At 37.8% G+C, this 19,850-nt stretch overlaps 1 protein-coding gene across 4 annotated transcripts in view; it reads left to right on the top strand.

The window, feature by feature from the left end:
• The window catches only part of LAMA3 (laminin subunit alpha 3), a 123,423-nt gene that overhangs the window by 88,764 nt on the left and 14,809 nt on the right, over positions 1-19,850 (top strand). For all 4 annotated transcript variants that reach the window (XM_064507309.1, XM_026122781.2, XM_026122782.2 and 1 more), the window contains exons 39-57: positions 797-906; positions 2,469-2,549; positions 3,992-4,098; positions 6,762-6,812; positions 7,201-7,352; positions 7,865-7,978; positions 8,078-8,189; positions 8,749-8,916; positions 10,080-10,276; positions 11,693-11,809; positions 12,355-12,509; positions 13,879-14,020; positions 14,380-14,479; positions 14,891-15,007; positions 15,091-15,270; positions 16,524-16,666; positions 17,708-17,884; positions 19,071-19,222; positions 19,320-19,482. In XM_064507309.1, coding sequence (XP_064363379.1) covers positions 797-906; positions 2,469-2,549; positions 3,992-4,098; positions 6,762-6,812; positions 7,201-7,352; positions 7,865-7,978; positions 8,078-8,189; positions 8,749-8,916; positions 10,080-10,276; positions 11,693-11,809; positions 12,355-12,509; positions 13,879-14,020; positions 14,380-14,479; positions 14,891-15,007; positions 15,091-15,270; positions 16,524-16,666; positions 17,708-17,884; positions 19,071-19,222; positions 19,320-19,482 — 2,538 coding nt within the window. The remainder of the gene's footprint in view (positions 1-796; positions 907-2,468; positions 2,550-3,991; positions 4,099-6,761; positions 6,813-7,200; positions 7,353-7,864; positions 7,979-8,077; positions 8,190-8,748; positions 8,917-10,079; positions 10,277-11,692; positions 11,810-12,354; positions 12,510-13,878; positions 14,021-14,379; positions 14,480-14,890; positions 15,008-15,090; positions 15,271-16,523; positions 16,667-17,707; positions 17,885-19,070; positions 19,223-19,319; positions 19,483-19,850) is intronic.

Consider the following 19,850-nt stretch of genomic DNA (forward strand, 5'->3'; position numbering starts at 1 on the left):
GGTTTACTGAATTTTTATGGCAGCTCCCCAATGCATTTGAACAACTTCTATTGTAAATTAACATCTCCTTAGTTAAAGCAAAAGCAATTGGTTGTCCTCCCCAGTAACATATAGATGTGTGTGACATTCAGACAACAGCAGGAATAAGAATGTTTCTAAAATAAGATATAATTTCCAGCTATTTTATCATGGAAAATGGGCTGTATCAGTTACAGTTTTTTCCCAGTATTCACTTTTCATTGCAGGTAGCAAATTAAAAACAAATTACATGTACACTGGGAAAGATGCATGAAATTCAAATCTAATCAGAATCTACCAAGCAAATTAGTTTTGGAATTAATTTCATGGGATTTTTTTAAGAATGTATTTGGACTCAGTTCACCGCATGCTTTTAATTCATGTCTGCCTTCTAAATTGTGTTAAGATGCAAAATTTAAAGTTACATTTAAATCTTGTGAATTTTTAATGGCTGCCATTGAAATATAGAGAATGCATTATGGGAATTTTCCTAACAAACTACACATCTGACTGAATTCCTTTAAAATATGTTTAATACTGATTATTTATCTGTTACTCTTCCACAATAGTGAGCAAAATGGGCTTTCTACAATTAGAGAATGACAGAAACCAATCTATCTTGATAGTGAAGGCAGTTTGGCAATAAATGCTCAATTACGTGTAAGGCAAAAAACATCCTTAGGGTTTCTGAATAGATAGGCTATAATTTTTAAAATAACAATAGAACCATATAGAATGGGAAGGCGCTATTAACAGTCTTGCTTGTTTCCTCTTTAAGAACTGTCAGTATAATACTGCTGGGGAGAAATGTGAGCGCTGTAAAGATGGTTATTTTGGAGATGCCACTCAAAGTTCCTGTCGGACGTGCCCTTGCCCTTATACAAACAGGTACTGTAAAAGGTCCTGAGAAGCCAAACAGAAGGTAAAGGGGAGAAATGTAGGATGTAAGTTACCTTTAATCTCATATTTATTAGCATTACGCTCAGCCAGATCTCTTTCAGCACACAGGAGGTAAGTGGCAGTGATGAAAAAAGCCTTTTCTATGAATTCAGAAAATTTAGTAAGATGCAAAAATAATTTAGAAAATTAGAGCTCATAAGCACATATCTACATTTCTGAAAGATTATGCTGTCTCCTCAGGCAGAAGGTCCATTTGAACTGCAAATGGACCTCAGCAAATATTACTGACTTAGAAAAAATTAAATTTCCTCAGATCTAACAAGGCTGCCAGGCTTTTAAAACTGAGCAGTAAATTGTACTGTAAATGAATGGTATGCTGAGCCACATTGTTTATTGCCATTGATCAGCTCTGAAATGTGAAATGTGTTAAACAAAAACAAGTAGGTTTTTAAAATCCTAAGCTATGAATTGCTAAAGGCACCACATAGTATTTTCCAGGTGCAGAAGCAAACACCAGGTAGCCTTAAGTAAGAGATTTACACTGGTAGACAATAGGCAGGTTTTTCGTTTATTAGAGGATTCTCTGATAGATCTGTTTTTTGACAGCACTGGCCTTTTCTACAGGTGTTTGCCTGAGGCTGGCTGAGCATATTTTTACTCTTCTTTTGCATTAAGAGTGCTGAAGTATCTAGGGAGACCATGAAACCTGCAACAGTTTCATAGCTGCACATTAGGGTGGTAAATACCATTCATTACATGGGAAATGCATCCCATCTCGCATTATTGGAGTTAACAGTTTTCCACCTAGTGGAATTATACATAATTCTTAGTGCAGACTTCTGATACCTGTCTTAGAGAGGCTTGGTTTATCCAACTATTCATGGGTTAAAAAACGGAAATAGCAAAGGTGGCCTATCCTGTCTTCACCTCCTGCCTTCTTCTCAACAAAGAATAGGCAAAAAATGGTCATCCACCCTATTGAAATTTGAATCTAGGTGAGTCTGCTGGAAAGAGCATACAAAAACGTTCATTGTATTAATGAGATATACCCTAGAGCTCTCTAAGGGAGTGCATAACTCTATCATGCCTTGGTTAAAAAAAGAAAAAGAAAGAGAGTATTAGCTACATAATAAGATCTAATGCTTCCATCCATAAATAAGAAAAGAGCTATACAAGCAAGAGGGAACTTTGTCTAGCACAGGCTATTGATTTTTGCCTAGTAAGATAAAACAGCCACATAGACTTGTTTTATATTACGTCATCACTGTTAAGGTTTATTTTAGGCATTCATTTGTGTAATGAACTATTATATTCTGTGCAGAGGGTCAGGAAATGATTATTTTTTAATCTAAGGAGAAAACCTAGAGGAAAAATTTGAAACTTCAAAGAACTAGTCACTGCAATTTATCTGGAGGCAATTAAATTAACTAAGTAGTAATTTGGTGATATAAAAGCCTTTTAATATGAAAGTCATTTAACTGAATTTAGCATCCAGAATGTAAAACCTATTTGATTATGTGTTCACAATTAATTTTTGTTTCTTCTTCCAGATTTGCAACTGGCTGTGTGGCAAATGGTGAAGAAATTCAGTGTCTATGCAAAGAAGGCTATACTGGAGTTCGTTGCGAACGGTAAGTCACTTGTTTCTCAGGACGAATGTCTTTGAGAGACAGCATGAAAGGAGGTAGATCTGTATTATGTAATATATGTACATATGTGTATGTGTAATATGCACACACGTAAGGAGGTATATATTTATATATATAGCTGCTATAGTGTGATGCTATAGTATAACTGCAGATGAGACTCCAACACACCCTGAAGAAGTGTAAATAATTCTCCACAACAAATTTAGTGCCTACACAGTTTTTATCAATAAGAGAAGTGTCAGTCACTTTGAATATTTGCCCTTTGTGTTGTCTTATCCTTCACTCTTGCTAATAATAATGACTCCCACTTATTTTGTCCCGTTTCCAATTTAAAACATATTCCCATTTCTTCTAATATTTTTGCTGGTGCTTCAGTGTTCTTAACTAGTTATCCAGCGGCAACTAGGTAACGTTTAATACCATACCCTTCATCCCAAATCATTCTGATGTGCCCTGCAGGGGGAGTGTACAAACACAATGCCGAAGCCATCTCTTTTTCTGGAACCTTACAACGGTTTGTCAAAGCAAAAGAAAGGCAGCATAACAATTTCAGGCAGGGAGAGGAAGCAATTTCATTGAGTTTCAAATCCAGGAGGAATTTAAGGATAATGGAATGGGGTTGTCTGATTTGGAAACCTGAGGCCAGTAAGCCACAGTGGCTCACCTGAAGACAGTACCTTGAATAGCACGTTATCTTTTAGGAGGGCAACTTTGCAGTATTTCAGGACTGTTATCTTTGACATATAGGCAGTAGGTTATGAGCAGATTTGCTCTTCCAGATCTAGCTGTACTGGTCACCCTCAGCTACTCATCACGGCCCCTTGATCATGCATTACTACCCCTTTAAATCATATAACAGAGTGACTTCTAGAAATGCTATCTAGCCAGTCCAGGCAATATATTTTCTCTAGAAAATAATTAGAGACTGCTCACACAGACTGCTTTGCTGGCAGATGGCAAGAGGAGGTTGCATCCAGCAGAAGAATGGTAATGTCATTCAGTGCCACTGCTGTTGGAAAACTCAGCATGTGCTTGCAGTATGATCCTACTGAATAGATGAATTCTGGTGGGATCACAGAACAGAATTATATGATTTGCTGGGTTAAGCCTTTTAAAAGTCTGTGTATGTATGTATCTGTGTGCATGTGTGTTTTTATAAACTAAGTGAATTATTTTTAGATGAGCATTTTGGGAGTTCTTTTATTTTTAGAAACATTTTCTGTAGCACTTGGATAGACATTTTTAACAGAGTGCAGAGGATACTGTAAACCAAAAATACACTCTTTTTGTCTAGGTCAAGACATGAAATCTACTACTTCGCAGTTTCTTCAGGAGGAGAACTGGATTTTTGTTAAGTAAAAGTATATTTGACAAAAGCAGGTTCAAATACTTAATAAAACAACATTTGTATCTCTTTTATCTAGCTGTGCTCCTGGATATTTTGGAAATCCACAAAAATATGGAGGCTACTGTCAAAAATGTAATTGCAATAATAATGGCCAGCTGGCTAGCTGTGACCACCTGACTGGAGGTATGTAAGGGCCTATGAACATGTAAGGAAGCAATGTTTACCCTCTGGGAAGAAGAGAAGGAAGATCTTTTGATAAGCTGAACTAAAGGAAAGACCTAGACTTATAAGAAATGTAGATCATCTTTAACAAAATGTAAGGTTTCCTAAAATATAAGAGCATAGTAATGGAAGAGGTGTCTTGAGTCAGTGAGTTCACCCTTGCAGGGCATTTCATCATGTATTTTCCTTCATACACAGTATCAATTATATTTTGCTTTTCTGTTTCACAGGCATGTATATAAATGCATTATTATTTCTCCTCTAAAATATTTAAGTCGTATCTTGCCAGTCTGTGTTAGGGGTTATGAAACATGCCTCATGGAGCAGTCTTGATATGCCTTTTTTAAGTGTATCTATCTGAGACAGATTAATGACATGCTCAGAGTTTGCATCAGGCACTGCCGTATTAGGTATCTAAGCTGACTGTGTTTACAATGGAAGTTACGCATCTAACTCAGGAGGCTATTTTATAAATCCTGCTATACACCTATCTGCAGACTGAGACATCCTTAATTTTCCCAGTATCAGTTATACATATACTCCACTACTAGTAAAGTTCTTCAAAGAATATTATGCCGCAGGTATATGTTTGCTTCATCTGTTATAATTCTGAAGTAAAGGATCTAATCCTATGTTCCTCTGCCCATCTTTACTGTGATTCACCTCAATCCTTTGAAATACTCTTTTCTATTCAAAAACATGCAGACGACTGTTCCTGATTCTCCCATGTTTTTACTCTCCAATAAATTTATACTCTTCTTTCACCATAGGCAGCTTTTCCTTCTCACATTTTAGTGAAATTTCAGATTAATGACTCCTGTTTTTTTCACATGTCTTTTCCCTGCACTACTGTTCATACTACATTCAAATGACTGTAAGGATCATCTTGTCTTTCTTTGGTCACAGAAATTACAAAAAAACAGCAAATGATGTGAACTGCAGTTGGCACCTGGTGCAATTTTTCAATAGCTAGTTCTCATTTTGTATTTCATGAGTAAAGTAAGGCGTCTTTATTATATTTATATTTTGTGTGGAATGGATCCAAGCAGTGTTTGATGTTTTATCATTCCTCTCTTTTTGAAGCAAGAGTTTGCTAGGACAAACTAATCCTTAGGGCAAAATTCAGCAAGCCAGTTTGTTTTCAGTTTATCTCCAACAATATATTCTGATTAGCTATCTTTTTCTCCACATTAGCAATAAAACCTTCTGTGATCAGCAGCACAGCATGTTCTAGCAGGTTTATATGTGCATGATGTTTGGCACTTGGCTGAATTTTTTCATTTCATCATTTCTTGGCTGATGTCATTTGTGCACAAGCCGTAATAATAGTTTTATTTAATTGATACTTCACAGCCACAGCTGAAATGTGTCTGGTGTTAGCTGGATTATACAACAGCAGGACTTCATGTGTATTTGCTTTCAAAATAATTTCCATCATTGCATTACGAATAGATTCTGTGTGACTTTTCTTCTTTTGGCAGGAATGCTCACTACCAATCCTGTTTAACTTCCTGATGACTTAATGTGCAAGTGCCAAAGGAAATGGCACAGCTAGGCAGTTTGTTCCAGGCTGTTTTATGCTACTGTTAAAGTTCAGGTCTAATTTTATCGCTGTAGCCTCTCACAGTTGCAAGCTGTTGTTGACTCTTGACAGTAGCAGCAAAGGCTGCTATATCCTAAGTGCACCGTCTGAAGGAAAAGACTTGCTCAGCCCTTTTTGTTTTCAGCAGGAAATGGCAGCCCTGTGAGTTTTGCAGTAGCCAATAGGACCAAAGCTGTAACAGGGACCTAGGCATAAAGACAGGGATTCCTGTCCTATATGATGATATTTTTAGGAGCCAGCTCCTCTCCTGCCTCCTAAAAGTTAGAATTCTGAGTAAGAATCCTGCAAATGCCTGGAGATTGTTAACCTTCTTATAACAAGTTTTGGAAGAAAACAGCATGTGGGACAGGCAGTCACTTGAGCTAGCTTGTTGTAAAGTCTGATGGCAGTGTCTATACCACCTGTATACCACCTGTATCTATGGCCCAGGCTCCGAGCTTTAGGTTACGGACAGTGCCTCCTTCCATCCACACACTCTGGAGTTCTCTCAAGCCTGATTAATCTCTTAATCATGCAAACCGGAGCAGCTATGGAAGAAGGCCATAAACATTTCTCAGTACCTTGTGGATTAGAATGCTTTTGGGAATACAAATCTGTGGTTCGAACGTGGATGCTGAGATATATAAGGAGTTTGAACCTCTTTCCTGGGTGAATGTTTTAACTAGTAGGTTATATAGTCTTTGCTCCAATCAAAGTCTTATTAGTCTAGGCAAAATGGAATAGATTCAGCAGCCTTGATGCAAGAGAGCTTCCTGCTGCTACACAAGTAGCATATATTATGCGGTTACAGTCAACTTTTGAGGGATGAATAAGATACAGATCTCAGCAAGGCACAAGTGGGAGCTGAACTCAGCACTCTCAAGCCTTCTGGACATTCTAGCTAGTTCACACTGATTATGGATTTATGAAAGGGCTGCACAGTGTTTTCGTGGCTGCCAACCATGGAAAATGAGTGTAAAAATGCAATAATAACATTTCCATAAGAAAATCTTGGTTGCTGATGATAGTTTTCTGATTTCAGAATGTTTAAATAATGAACCAAAAGATGTGGACCCTGATGAAGATTGTGACTGTAAGTAATAAAATAGAACTGCACTTACATTGCTGATTTCTGGCTTCGAGTATATACTGATGACTGTTTTAAAGGTGGCAGACTTTAAAAAGGTGTGGTGGTGTCCTGTAATGAATCTTTAAAAAAGCAAACAGTCAAGCAAACACTTGGGAAATATGATTTAAAAGGCCATTTAGCCTGATGTAGGTGGGGCCTCCTCCTTACTTCTGGGTTTGGTCACTCTCCTTTGTACTGTGGACCTTGTTGTAGCCTTTGTTCTTCAGGTAGCACCAGGTGACAGGCATCAAAAAGTTTCCATTGCATCTTACTTATTAATGAGCTAAGTGAAATGTTTTCTGTGCAAAATATCAATAATATGTATTGTTTTCCTTTGCTCCTTTCCCTTCAGCTTGCGATAGCTGTGTGATTACGTTGCTGAAGGATTTGAGCACAATAGGTGATGAGCTTCAGCTGATTAAGTCTCAGCTGCAAAATGTCCATGCGAGTACCCACACATTGGAGCAGATGAGACGTTTGGAAACACGCATCAAGGACTTAAAGGTACATGCATAAAAAGAGCAGTCTTAAATTGATTTCAGGTTAAGCATACAAGAGCTGAACCTGGGAATTTATGCCATTTTCTGTCAGCTTACAAGCAGACATTGATGAACTTTTGATTTTAAGTGCTGAATCTTGACAGTACTGGGCTCCACTTTTTGGCAGAAAGCTGTTAGTTCCACCTTGTGCTCTGAAAGAGAATGAGTATCTCTGCTTTTTCTTAGGCCTACTCAACTTGAAAGCTCTACGTCTGAGGTTTCCCTATAGCCCTATCTTTTTCCAGCACTTCATGCCTCTGCATTATTGTAAACATTACTTTCTAAATGAATTTTCCTTAGTTGGAATAGCAGTTGCTGGACTCACAGAAACAAAGGCCCAGCTGATTAAATTGGTCAGCTATAAAGTTAGTAATGCTGTCTTTATTTACCTTAAATAAAGATCCAAGCCAATGAATTTTTGCTCATTATCTCCTGTGTCTGGGTGATTTACTGTGATTCTTTTTACTTTTGTTTCAGGTCTTACTGAACAATTACCGTTCTGTTGTTCATAATCAGGGTTCAAAGGTAGATGAGTTGGAGACCTCCAACTTCATTAACCTAAATCGTGATGTAAATGCTCTCCAGGAAAAGGTGACTTACTAAATTAATTTAAAAATAAACTTATCTTAACTGCATATTAATTTGTTGTATCCAGGTATCTTTAATGTAATTGCTTTTTTCCCTTGCTAGGCTGAAATGAACTACAAGACAGCAGAGAGATTATTTAATAATTTTGGTGAAACTAATCAGAAAGGAAAGGATTTGGTTTCAAGAATACAAATAGTTGTCAATAATATACAAGGTAAAAATGGTTCCAATGGTTTCCAGTATGTTTTGTTTTATGAACAGTTTACTTACAATATTCCTAATTAAGCAAGAGATTTTTTTTAGAGAACATCTTTGTAAAATAAAAAGTTAGACATAGTTGTGGAATTCACTCTTCCTATTAGAAATCTTACATATAATGCAAATTTAGGAGCCTACCCTCCCTATATAGTGAATAGGGACAGGGAAGCTTTTCCAGAGGGCAATTTAGAGCACCTGGTTGACTGTCCTGACTTTAGCCTGGATTGCTAACATAGGGTATTTTAAATTAGATGCTTAAAATTATTGCTGGGAATTTGGTAATTTTGGACAAATTTCAAGCCTGATTCTATCTTACTAACTTCGGTGTTGTGACACAGTATACTTTTCAGATTGGTACAATTAACACAAAATGCTTCATTAATGAATTCAGGAATAGGCATGCCTTTTTCAGAAAGGGTAGCAGCCCTGTGATTTGTGTCTATTGCATAGGCTTAAGTGCATCCTCTGTTTGACTTCTTTTGACTTCTTTTTTTCTTTTGACTTCTTTTTTTCAGTGCTCTTGGAACAAATAGCTGGTACAAATGCAGAGGGTAACAATTTGCCCTTGGGGGATGCTGCCAAAGAACTGGCTGAAGCTCAACGAATGATGACAGAGATGCGAAACCGCAACTTTGGCCAACTGCAAACAGATGCAGAGGAGGAGAGAAAAGAAGCTCAGCTGCGTAAGGGCTTGTTCTCCTAGCTTTTTCTTTTGGTTCTCTAGAAAGATCAGTCTTAAATCTGAAGCATTATTGACTGTTTAGGATGGAGTGCAGGGAGGGGCATTTCGCAATGTATCGCTGGGTTTGTAGTAATTGTTAGTCAAAATCAAAATGGTAATTCTGTAGGGGATTTAAAGGCATTTTTACTTTGTTATGAAAGAAACTGAGTTGGACTGGGGAAGAAACTCACTATAGTCTTCTTTAATAACTAGAGGAATGTCAGTAAAAAACATAGCTGATTATGTGCACTTACCCAGTGCTTCTGTGTATTATAAAATATAAAATATGGTACGTGTAGCTATGTTAGAAAAATTACACGTGTAATTTAAAGTCACAGGTTAAGAAGCCATTAGAGTAATACAAGGGTCAGGTCGTAAAAGGATAAGGAGGTACAAAAGTTTTAGTTGTACTCCATTTTATGTTCTCTGCATGTGTTTGACTGGGACAGCCAGTAACCTGGTTCTGCATATTAGAGACAGCAGGATAGCAATGTCACTGGCTTCTCTCCTAACCAGGGATATAGTTGAGAAGTGTGAAGGACGTTATGAGTGAGATTTGTCTTCCTTAACTTTAGATTTTGATACCTACCTCTGAGTAACTCTTCTGTATCCTATGTGTAGGCAGTGAAATGGATACTCTTTAAGAGTGCAATTCATTTTACCTGTTTTAGGTTTCTGCCTGCTATGAGATGAAATGTGACCTGGAAGTGCATGTATCTCTCTGCTGATTACAGAGGAAGCTTTAATGACTAGCTGGGATGTAGATGTCTACATTGTAGATGAAAATGGTGATGAAATTGTGTTAGTTTCGTATTAAAAAAGGAAACAATTCAATAGATCCAGAAGATTATCTTCACACTTATCTAATTTAGAAATAGCCAAATAAATGTTTTTCTGTGAGAGTACACTCCGTGTCTGCAGCAGCAGTTTTGTGAGCAAATTTGAGCCAGTGAGATGCTGAATAACATCTCTGCTATAGTATTACTGATACTATAGCGATGCAAAGGATGCTTAGTAACACCACCACAGCTTTCTAATCCTAAATGCTAAGCCCTATTGAAGGAGGTTTGTTTTGGTTCCCTTCTTCTCTGAACAAAACTTTTCTTTCTGGTTCTGATACTGCAGTACTCGCACATGTTAAGAGTGAACTACAAAAGTACCACCAAGAAAATCATGGGCTTGTTAAAATTGTGAGGGATTCATTGAATGAATATGAATCCAAACTCACTGATCTTCATGAAGCTCTGAATGAGGCCACTGGACAAATCAAGCAGGCTGAAAATTTAAACAGAGATAATGGAGTTCTGTTGGAAGACATTAAGGTAATAGCACTTGGGGTTTGGGAGAAGGAAATTAAATGTCAGGAGACAGAGAGTGCTTTTTATTGCTGCTTTTGGCCTTGCAAAGCCAAGTGGCATAAATTCTTTTAACTTTCTCTGAGGTCTCTTTCTGTCATTGCACGTATGCCCAGGTATAAATGTAGTCTACTCCCACATGTAGCCTTTTTATGTGACCAGGACAGTGTGAAAAGGATGTAGGCCTAATGAGAGATAGGAAGGAGGGTCTCTTCAGCTGTAACTAGCCATTTTGTCTCCTATTCTAGATGAAATTCCTGACTCTGATGTACTTCCTGTGGTAATGTCCTTAAAGTACTTGGTTTTAAAGCCATGAACAATGACACCAATAATGTGTGCAATACTGTTCAATTATTTAGGGATTAATATTTTACATAACTGCTTCTAAGGTCTCATTAGAAAGGTAACAAGAAAAATCTGTCATTCTTGAACACTGCTTAATTTTGAGAGTTTTTTTTTTGAACTAATGCAAAAAATACCAGAGTGTACAGGACCCATTCTTTTAAATGAATTGGATTTTTGCTGAAATATATCACTGTTTTACCACACTCCTGTTCTCTAGTTTGCTAGCACTGGTTGACAAAATAATTTCTACATTCAACTTTACCTTTAATTGTTTAATTGTGCCTTTATGTGCATGGACAGTACAATATGTGTGTCACATCAGTAAACACAGTTGTCTTAAAAGATGGATGCATCTGTACATGTCATAAATATGCTGATACACTTCTCTGTTAGAAAAAGATTTGTCACATTACAATGATGGAAACACCATTGAAGGGGAGGAACACTCGCTTACCAGCCATACAACTTGTTTGGTTGAGCTCATAATGTGCCACTACCCCAAAGCTACGCTGTAAACTGTCACAGGGCTGCTCTAGACCAAGGGATTTCATTCGTTTTCCCCTTCAAGTCTTCAAGAGGGTAAGACGGGGAGGCTTCACACCCCCTTTCTGGCAAGATTCCCAGCCCAAGGGATAATATAAAGATTTTATTTCTGCCTCTGAGAAAGAGAAGTAGTCACCAGGGAGCTGTTGATATAGTTTCCAGGTCTGAGAGAACAGAGACTTAGATGGTCTGTCCTGCCAGTCCATCTGAGTTGACGAGTACTACTTTTTCATAGTCTGAGCATTAGTAACTGAACTTCTGTAGCCTGCTGCTCAGCTGTCTTGATGTGCTCTGCTGTTACTACTGCAAATTCCTGAGTTTTCTCACTCTTATCATCATTAAGATGGCATTAGATCCTAAAAACTATAGGTACCTGATTAACATAGTAAATGTATCTTTGGGAAATCCTACTGCAAGGTAGACTACGTAGATATGATTTTCCCCATCTCTCATTTTTGAGCCAATCACGTTATCCAAACCTTTATTTTTCCTCAGAAACGGACTGACGAGACAAATGTACAACAGAACAATATCTTGGATATTTTGAGCTCTGCCCAAACTTCCCTGACACAAGCTAACAGTGTCCTTGGATTATTGCAGAAGAGCAAAGAGGTATAGTTAACCTGTTTATGTTAAGATTAAAAAAAAAAATCCTGCTCTCAGTGTAAAGGGTAGGATACCTCCATGTCTAGAACATGAGGCTTATGTAAGCCACACAAGAAGGGAAGGGAAGGATTTCAGGCACTAAGAGGAGCCTGCCTGGACAAGTTCTTGAAGGAGAGGGTTCTCACGTGTCTGAGAAAGATGCTGAGCCACAGAAGTTTGGGAGAGTAGCTGGAAGAAATATTGTTACGTGATTGTGCTGTTCTCATGCATCTCTCTAGGCAATTGCTTTTAGCCACTGTCAGAGACAAGGTACTGGGCTAGAAAGACTTTTAGTCTGACTCAGTGTGGCAGTTTTTTCGTTTTTACATAATGGACATAAAAGCAGAATGTAATGACTAGCAGTTATTTACAATAAACTCCAGAGTATGTGGGAAAAGGTTGTTTTTCCCCTTGATCTTCTCAGGTGCAACATGTATCTCTCACTAAAGGTGACAAGTACAAAATCAAACGTGTATGAATACAGATTAAATTTTATCTTTATAAACCCATAGGAATATGAAACTTTGGCTGCTCAGCTTGATGGAGCAAGGAAGGATCTGAACGAAAAGCTGGCAAACGGTTCCTTATCAGCCAGCAAAGAACCTCTGGTGGTGAGGGCTGAAGATCATGCCAAATCTTTGCAAGCCTTGGCAAAACAATTGGATGAGTATGTTACCATTCTTGTAAATGAGCAATTTTTGTACATAACATCTACAGTTGCAATGTCTGTAACTTCACTTGCTTTTATGACTATTTGAAAAGCCAGAAAAAAATCCGTTTGTGCATTTTTCTGCCTCTTCATGATACACGGTGATCTCTTGCAAGCTTTCCCTTTTGCAGAAACAGATCTTTCTGTTTTTTTCCTGAATTTTTCTTGTATTTTTCTCGAGAACTGTTTGGTGTTGAGAGCTATGCATTACTGCACTAGAGCAACATTTCATGAATTTTTAACTAACAAGAGAGAAAATCCTCGTGCAGGGAGTGGGAAGATGTTTAGAATATTTTTCGTAGTGTTATTTCAGGTACTTGTACTCATACCTTTATGATGGGAATGAACTGGGATAAATAACTGGTAGAAATGCTATCTTGGCAGAGTTTTCAAACATGCCTGTTTAGCATTAATGAGTTAAAGAATTCCCATAGTTTTCTCATTCTTCAAGGAATCTTCTAGAAAGGCAAAGATAGGAAGAACTTGATATGACTCAAGTTTTCTCTCTCCATTGTTTGTACTTTAACTTGGAAATATGAGTGAGGTTTTGGAGGCCTTCTACAGTACATCAGAAAGAAATGAAATAAGCAGAACCCTAATTTTTCTCTGTGCAAATTGTTTGCACTTTGTCATTATATGAGCTATATATACCAGCTCAAAAATTAAATTAAATTCCAAAAGACAAAATTTAGCTGGAAAATTCTTAGTAAAAAACTATTTGTTTGTTTGTTTTCAGTGTGACTTTTTCAATTAACAAGACAGTGTTCACACAAATACAAGGTAGCTAATATTGAGTGGGTGCATAGCTCAAGTGGAATGGGTACAAGAGATTTTCTCTATTGTTTCTGATTTCAAAGGTATTGCACTGGTTCTTGCAGCAAGAACAAGTGTTCTCAAAGTTGCTCTGTCTTGTGCTCCAGCAGCAGCCACTTTTGTAGGTCGCTGGAGCAGCCAGAAGTTATCTGAAAGCTGTAGTGCTCTGAGCTACTTCTCTGAACCGAACTATATTTTGGGGGCTGTGATGGAGGTGGCTCATTGACCCAGTGTCTTGGGCAATTCTTCCTATCTTAATCACTTAAAGGGTACTTTGGAGATCCACAATCATACCTTGGCAAGTACCTGAACTTGTTCTGTCTTCTAATGAATCTTTTCATATCAGTCTACTTCTAAGTCTGACATTTTTGCAGAATGAAATTAAAGATCTCACTAAAAAAACACTTTCTGTATTGATATTGATTAAAAATTACTGAGTTCAGGTGTGTTCAGAATGCTTTTCAAAGTCTGTGGTCTTTGCAGAAGGCTGCATTTTTCACCCTGTTTCCTACAGAATAAAGAACAATGCCAGGAAGGATGAGTTGGTAAGCTGTGCTGTGGAAGCTTCTACTGCCTATGACAACATTATTAACGCCATCAAAGCAGCGGAGGAAGCAGCCAACAGAGCTGGGAGTGCAGCTGACTCAGCTTTATTGGTAAGTCCCCATAAGTAGCCAAATGATGGTAAGTTTGTTAAAGCTAGGTAGAATTTTTTACTATCAAAGGGACACCAAAATCAAAGACCTGGGAGTCTTAGCATGTTTTATTTGTCTGTGGCCATTATATGAGGTAGTTGCTATTCTGCATGTTCGTGTATTAATCTTGCTTGAGCATTAAACAGGCTAGTTACTGCCTTTCTGGTGAGGCTGTCCATATGAATACTCCTTGTCCATTGCATGAAATCTCAGCCCTTGTGCATTTATTTTTTAAACTGGATTTGGCTATCTTTTCTTACTCTTTAAGATTTTAGTATAATTATTAAAACAAACTTATAGTACAATGCTTCTATTACCAGACAGTGAAGAGAGAAGACCTATCAGGAAGAGCTGCAAGGTTAAAAGCTGAGAGCAGTGCGCTCTTGAACCAAGCACAGGAGACTGAAAAAACATTAAAAGGTACCTAGAAAGAAAGCGATAGTAGAAATGTTGGCACAATATTAGAAATTTTCATTGAACTATGCAATTTTCACAGGTCAGCGAAACATTTCAGCACATTTAACTGGACGAGGATAGTGCCATTAAAATGGAACATCTCATGATAGTTATTTTCATGGGCGAGGAAGCAGATTTCTCACCTCTGCTATGTTTGGGAATGTGAGGTGTCCAGCTGTTCCCTTTTCCCTCTTTTCGCAGCATTCCTCTCCAGCAAAACTTCCAAAAGCTTTGCATTTGTTTTGCAGTGCATTCAAACCGCAGTGTCAATGTAAGATCTGTTCAACAGTGCAGACTGATGCTGCCACACCACCTGTCCATCGGAGAGGTGGTATTTCTGTATAAAACTCTTAAGGCAAATTTACTGTTTTGCAGTTATTGGTCCAAACCTTGAAGATATAAATCGAAGAGTTGGTGTTGTTGATGGACAGAAGGATGAACTACAAATTGATCTTGTCACTCTTGAAAATAATCTCAATGGGATAAACAGAGGTCAGTTACTTACTGTTAACTTTTGTTTTGCCTCATTTAGCTATTACTATAAGAATCTGCACATGTGTTTTTGTGTGTTTCAGATGATATTGACAGCAAAATCACCAATGCAAAGAGCATGGTAAAAAGTGCCATGGATGTCACGACTAATGTATTAGGTGAACTGCTCCCAATTCAAGCAGATGTAGAAAAAATTAAGAGTACCTATGGAAGCACACAGAGTGCTGACTTCAATAAAGTGTTGATGGAGGCAAACAATTCAGGTGGGTGTTGTATGCACTATTGCAAGTGCTCGCTATCTGACGCCTGTCAAATCACTGTTAGGTGAACCCAGTTAGTTCTGCAGCAGAATAGTCTTCTCTAATTTTAGTCATCTAAAAGCTAGGCATCTAGCCTATGCTAATTATCTGAGCTTCCTTTATTGCCAATGGAAAGAGACAGGCACTGCAGAAGGTAGTTCAGGCCATCCTGAGATACGGGTTTAAAACTGATACCATGATTTGCCTCTGAAGTCATATTTTCTGGTACACTGACTACAGAAAAGACCTAGACGATTAGACTGTCAGTTGAAATTAAGTGAAGTGGATTCCACCCTTAGCATCCACTGTATACAAAGACCATGTAGAATACAAAATAAGGGGCAATCACAAAGCCAAACCATGTATAGGGATCTTTTTTCATCTTTTCAGCATGTTTATGTGATAAATTCAAGTGAGATAAAACATTTTGAATAAACAAGATAATTGTAACAGCTAGCACTGCATGTTATTGCCGAGTCATGAATCATCCTTGCAGTTATGAGATCAGTTTAGAAGTCATATTTAGAAAAATAATAGGTCTAAATTTATTTTTATTTGGTTTCTGCATCTTTAGGTTGCACTCTTCTAATGCTTCCATCTTTGCAATCACAAGAGCTGAAAAATTGTTTCCTGTTTTAACAAAAGTTGAGATTTTCGTAATATCTCTCTTTCTCCTGAAACTGAACCTTCCCAAATACTGTGAAACTCACTATTGAGTTGTGATGACTGGCAACCCTGACACAAGAACATAAGAAATACCATATTAGGTCATGCCAGTGGTCTTCCTACTCCAGTATTCACTCTTCAACAGTGGCAACAGGAGATGCTATTCAGGGAATGCACATAAGTCTGACTCCTAATTACTCCCCTATGTTACTCTGCTAGTATCCATAGTCAATGGATAATACTTTTAAAGGGAACATCCATGCCTCTTTTATTTAGTAGCTGTTTGTGGACCTGAATTTATCTAACACCTTTTTGGAATTGCCAGTTCTGTCTGTGTCCACGAATACCTTTGGTCACAGATTCCAGGAGTACAATATCTACTGTGTAAACTGCTAGTTTCAATGAAAACTCCATAGTATTGTGGAACTAATGAAAACAGTTCTGCAGTCACCCCCTTCACTACTTTTATGATAACCATGTAATCATATCTCATATTTTGCATCCATTTTTCTTCTTTCTACCCTCAATGATGTTTTCTTCTTTCATCTCAGTAACAACATTGACAAACACACTTCCGGATCTATTCAGCAAGATCGAGAGTATTAACCAACAGCTGATGCCAATAAGCAACATCTCTGAGAATGTAAATCGCATAAGAGAGCTTATTCAGCAGGCAAGAGATGCTGCAAACAAGGTCTGTCCTGAACGCTGTCCTGAACCTGTCCTGAGGTCATGGTTGATCTCAGTGGTGTGGGCACACAGTAGTGCTTTTATTCCTCTTTCTAAATCATTTTGTTAAAATGTGCATGAAAGACGGGACATAAATTCAACCCAATAGCACCACTGAGCACTTATAGCAACTGTGAGGATGGAAGTATAATAATCCATACATAATAGAGTGGTGGATACAGTGCCATCATATAGCTTCCTTCCTGCTCCTTCCTTCCTCCTATAGGTTTTTTTTCCAGATCATCTCTGCAATCCCCATTTGTACGATAGTCTCTTTTCTTCCAAGGTATGTTGTGGTGACTTTTCTTTGACAGCAAGGGTAGAGTCAGCTTTGTAGCTCAGAGGCAGGGTTCTCCACCAGTGCGTGGCTCGTGGAGCACTGGCACGACCTAAAAAGCTGTGTAAGCATGTGCTGCTGGCTGTCATGTCTCTAACTGCCTCACCACATTAGAAGTCAGCTACTAATATATTCTTGTTAGAATGCCCTTTTTCCATTTAAGCAACTGCTATAGTTACTCAAGGGATAGCGTGGTCTTGGATAGCAGCAGAAGTGTCCCTGGGGTAATCACAAGTAACATAGTGTCCTTATAATGAATAATATGAATCTGTGACCCTGGTATAAATAGCTGTAATAGAAGAAGTCTTTATTAATAGCGGTGCATTTTAATTTCCAACAGTTAAGTCCAGCTAAGTGAAGCATGAAGATATGTAAATAGACATCTAAGTAATTTGTAGGCCTGCTCTTTAGAGCTGCAAGGCACATTCTTCCCTGTGTGTACAGTGAAGATAACAATTACTTGACAAAGATGCGGTTAAGGGTTGATTACTAAATACTGAAGAAAAAAGGTGCTGTGTAAGTGATAAGTATTGATAATACAGTTTTATCCATCCTGATTCCTAGTTACATTGTTTGTTAGAATCAGAGCCATTAATTCACACAACAGTGTGATAAGTAGAAATACCTGCAGTAACTACTTTTAACTAACTGAATTTGTTTTCTTAATAGGTGGCTATTCCTATGAGGTTCAATGGCAGCTCTGGGGTAGAAGTTCAGCCTCCAAGGAACCTTGAAGATTTGAGAGGCTATACTTCACTTTCTTTCTTTCTCCAAAGACCTCAGAAAAGATCAGACGTCCTCCAGAGGGCACCAAATATGTTTGTCCTGTATCTGGGTAATAAAGATGTAGGTATATTTTGCAATTTAATACAACTTTTAAAACAGGCAACATGCTTTGAGAAATGAATGAGAGGCAATTTATTTTGACTGAAGTTTGTAGCTAATTTGTTAGCCTAATTTTTTATAATTGCCATTATGTGGTGGAAGTGTTCTGTTAAGAACAGTTCATTCCTCCACTGGCAAAGTAACTTGTTGGGTGAATAACTGTTTTCCTCTTTGATAGTTTGCTGTTTCCTGCTTCAGAAGTTACTCCTCAGTAATGGATATCATCATATGATCTTGTCCCAACTGTCTGTTTCCCCAGCACTCAGCACAAATTCAGTTCTACTGTTGTTTCAGATCTTTGACTGTTATCATAACGTAAGGAACTGTGTGTTTCTGTATTAGGCAAAAAAAAAAAAAAAGTGATCTTTTCATTTTAAGACTCAGCCCCTCACCTCTTAATTTCTGCCTCTCCTGAAAATGCAGAATAATAGACTTGTTTGTGCATTCCTGCTTGCACAAGTACCAACAAACGTTTTAATTTTTTCCTGTACATGAGATCCTCATTATGTATTTTTATGACTGTTATCTGACAGCAGCTGTATCTGTAGTGAGTCTTATGCATAGACTGACAGCTGTTTAAAGGTAGTTATTCTACACTGGATTTCACCCTTTTTCTCCCCTGAACATCTGGCCAGGATACCTGTTGACTGAGATTTAATTTTTTCCTGTGAAAGATGGTATGTTGAAGAAATAAAATGCAAATTTTGGGGGGAAATTACTGCTTCTAGTCATCTAGTAGGAGCCATTGCCCTTGACTGAGTGTTGTTCCTAGTGTTCTTTTTATTTCACAAGAGTGTCGAGTCTACATTTTTACTAAATGTGTCACGTTTTCATGACTTTAGCTAGAAGATGTTACAAAAGCGGAAATTATTTTAACTGTTATCGTTATAAAAATAAAAAGCTACTCATGACTCCTCAGTTAAATTATAAATATATTCACTGAATCAGTGCAACACATAGGACTACAATTTATTCTTTCCAGAAATAGAACCAACAAACTTAAAAAGCATTGTGATCAGAATTTTTATTATGTTAGGGGAGGTGGACTACTTCTGACTCATTCAGGGTTTGATATTGTCTCTGAGAAAGTACTGACCATAATTAACATGAATCATTTATTAATGATTATTTGCTTTGCTATTCTTAGGCTTCCCAGGACTACATCGGTATGGCCCTGAAACGTGGTCACCTCACTTGTGTCTATAACCTGGGAGGCAGTGAAGCGGAAATAGATGTGGAACCATTGGTGACTGAGAGCAACACTGAGGAAGCCATTTTAGATCAAGTTAAGTTTGAAAGGTAAAAGATCCACAGTGTGCAACAGATATGCTTTTCCAGAACCTGTTAAGAACATCTTTTTTAATTAAATGTGTTATTTTGCCTGTTTTCGTTTTAGGATTTACCAGTATGTGAAGCTGAATTACATCAAAGCAGCTACATCAACTTCTCCAGAGTATGAAAAGCCTTTGAATGGGAACAGTGGAGAAAGTCACACTCTCCTAAATCTTGATCCCAGCAATGTTGTCTTTTATGTTGGAGGATACCCACCAGATTTTAGGGTAAAAAGAATTGCTTAGGCTTTTAAAAAGATTTCAGTATTAATTATTCTGTTGTTCTTACAATTAAAATTGGAACTAGCAGTCTTTCAAAGGTGGGGTGCTAGACTGTATTCTTGCTTGCGTAAAAGTTTATCCATGCAAGCATGAATAAAGTGGGAGGAAGAAGATGCTTCGTCCTACAGAAGCTGCCTGGCTTGTAGTATGCTAGAACTCAAAGAAGGGAGCATAATGTTTTCTTCATCTACCAAGGACAGCATGAAAGCTGTCCAGCCCTGCTAAGTTTTCTTCCCAATCTACCCACCTGACCCTGCTTTAAACTGTGCTGTAGTAACCCTTGGTGGTATTGACGATTTGAATATATATATCCA

Source organism: Dromaius novaehollandiae, chromosome 2, assembly GCF_036370855.1.
Source record: "Dromaius novaehollandiae isolate bDroNov1 chromosome 2, bDroNov1.hap1, whole genome shotgun sequence".
NCBI lineage: Eukaryota > Metazoa > Chordata > Aves > Casuariiformes > Dromaiidae > Dromaius > Dromaius novaehollandiae.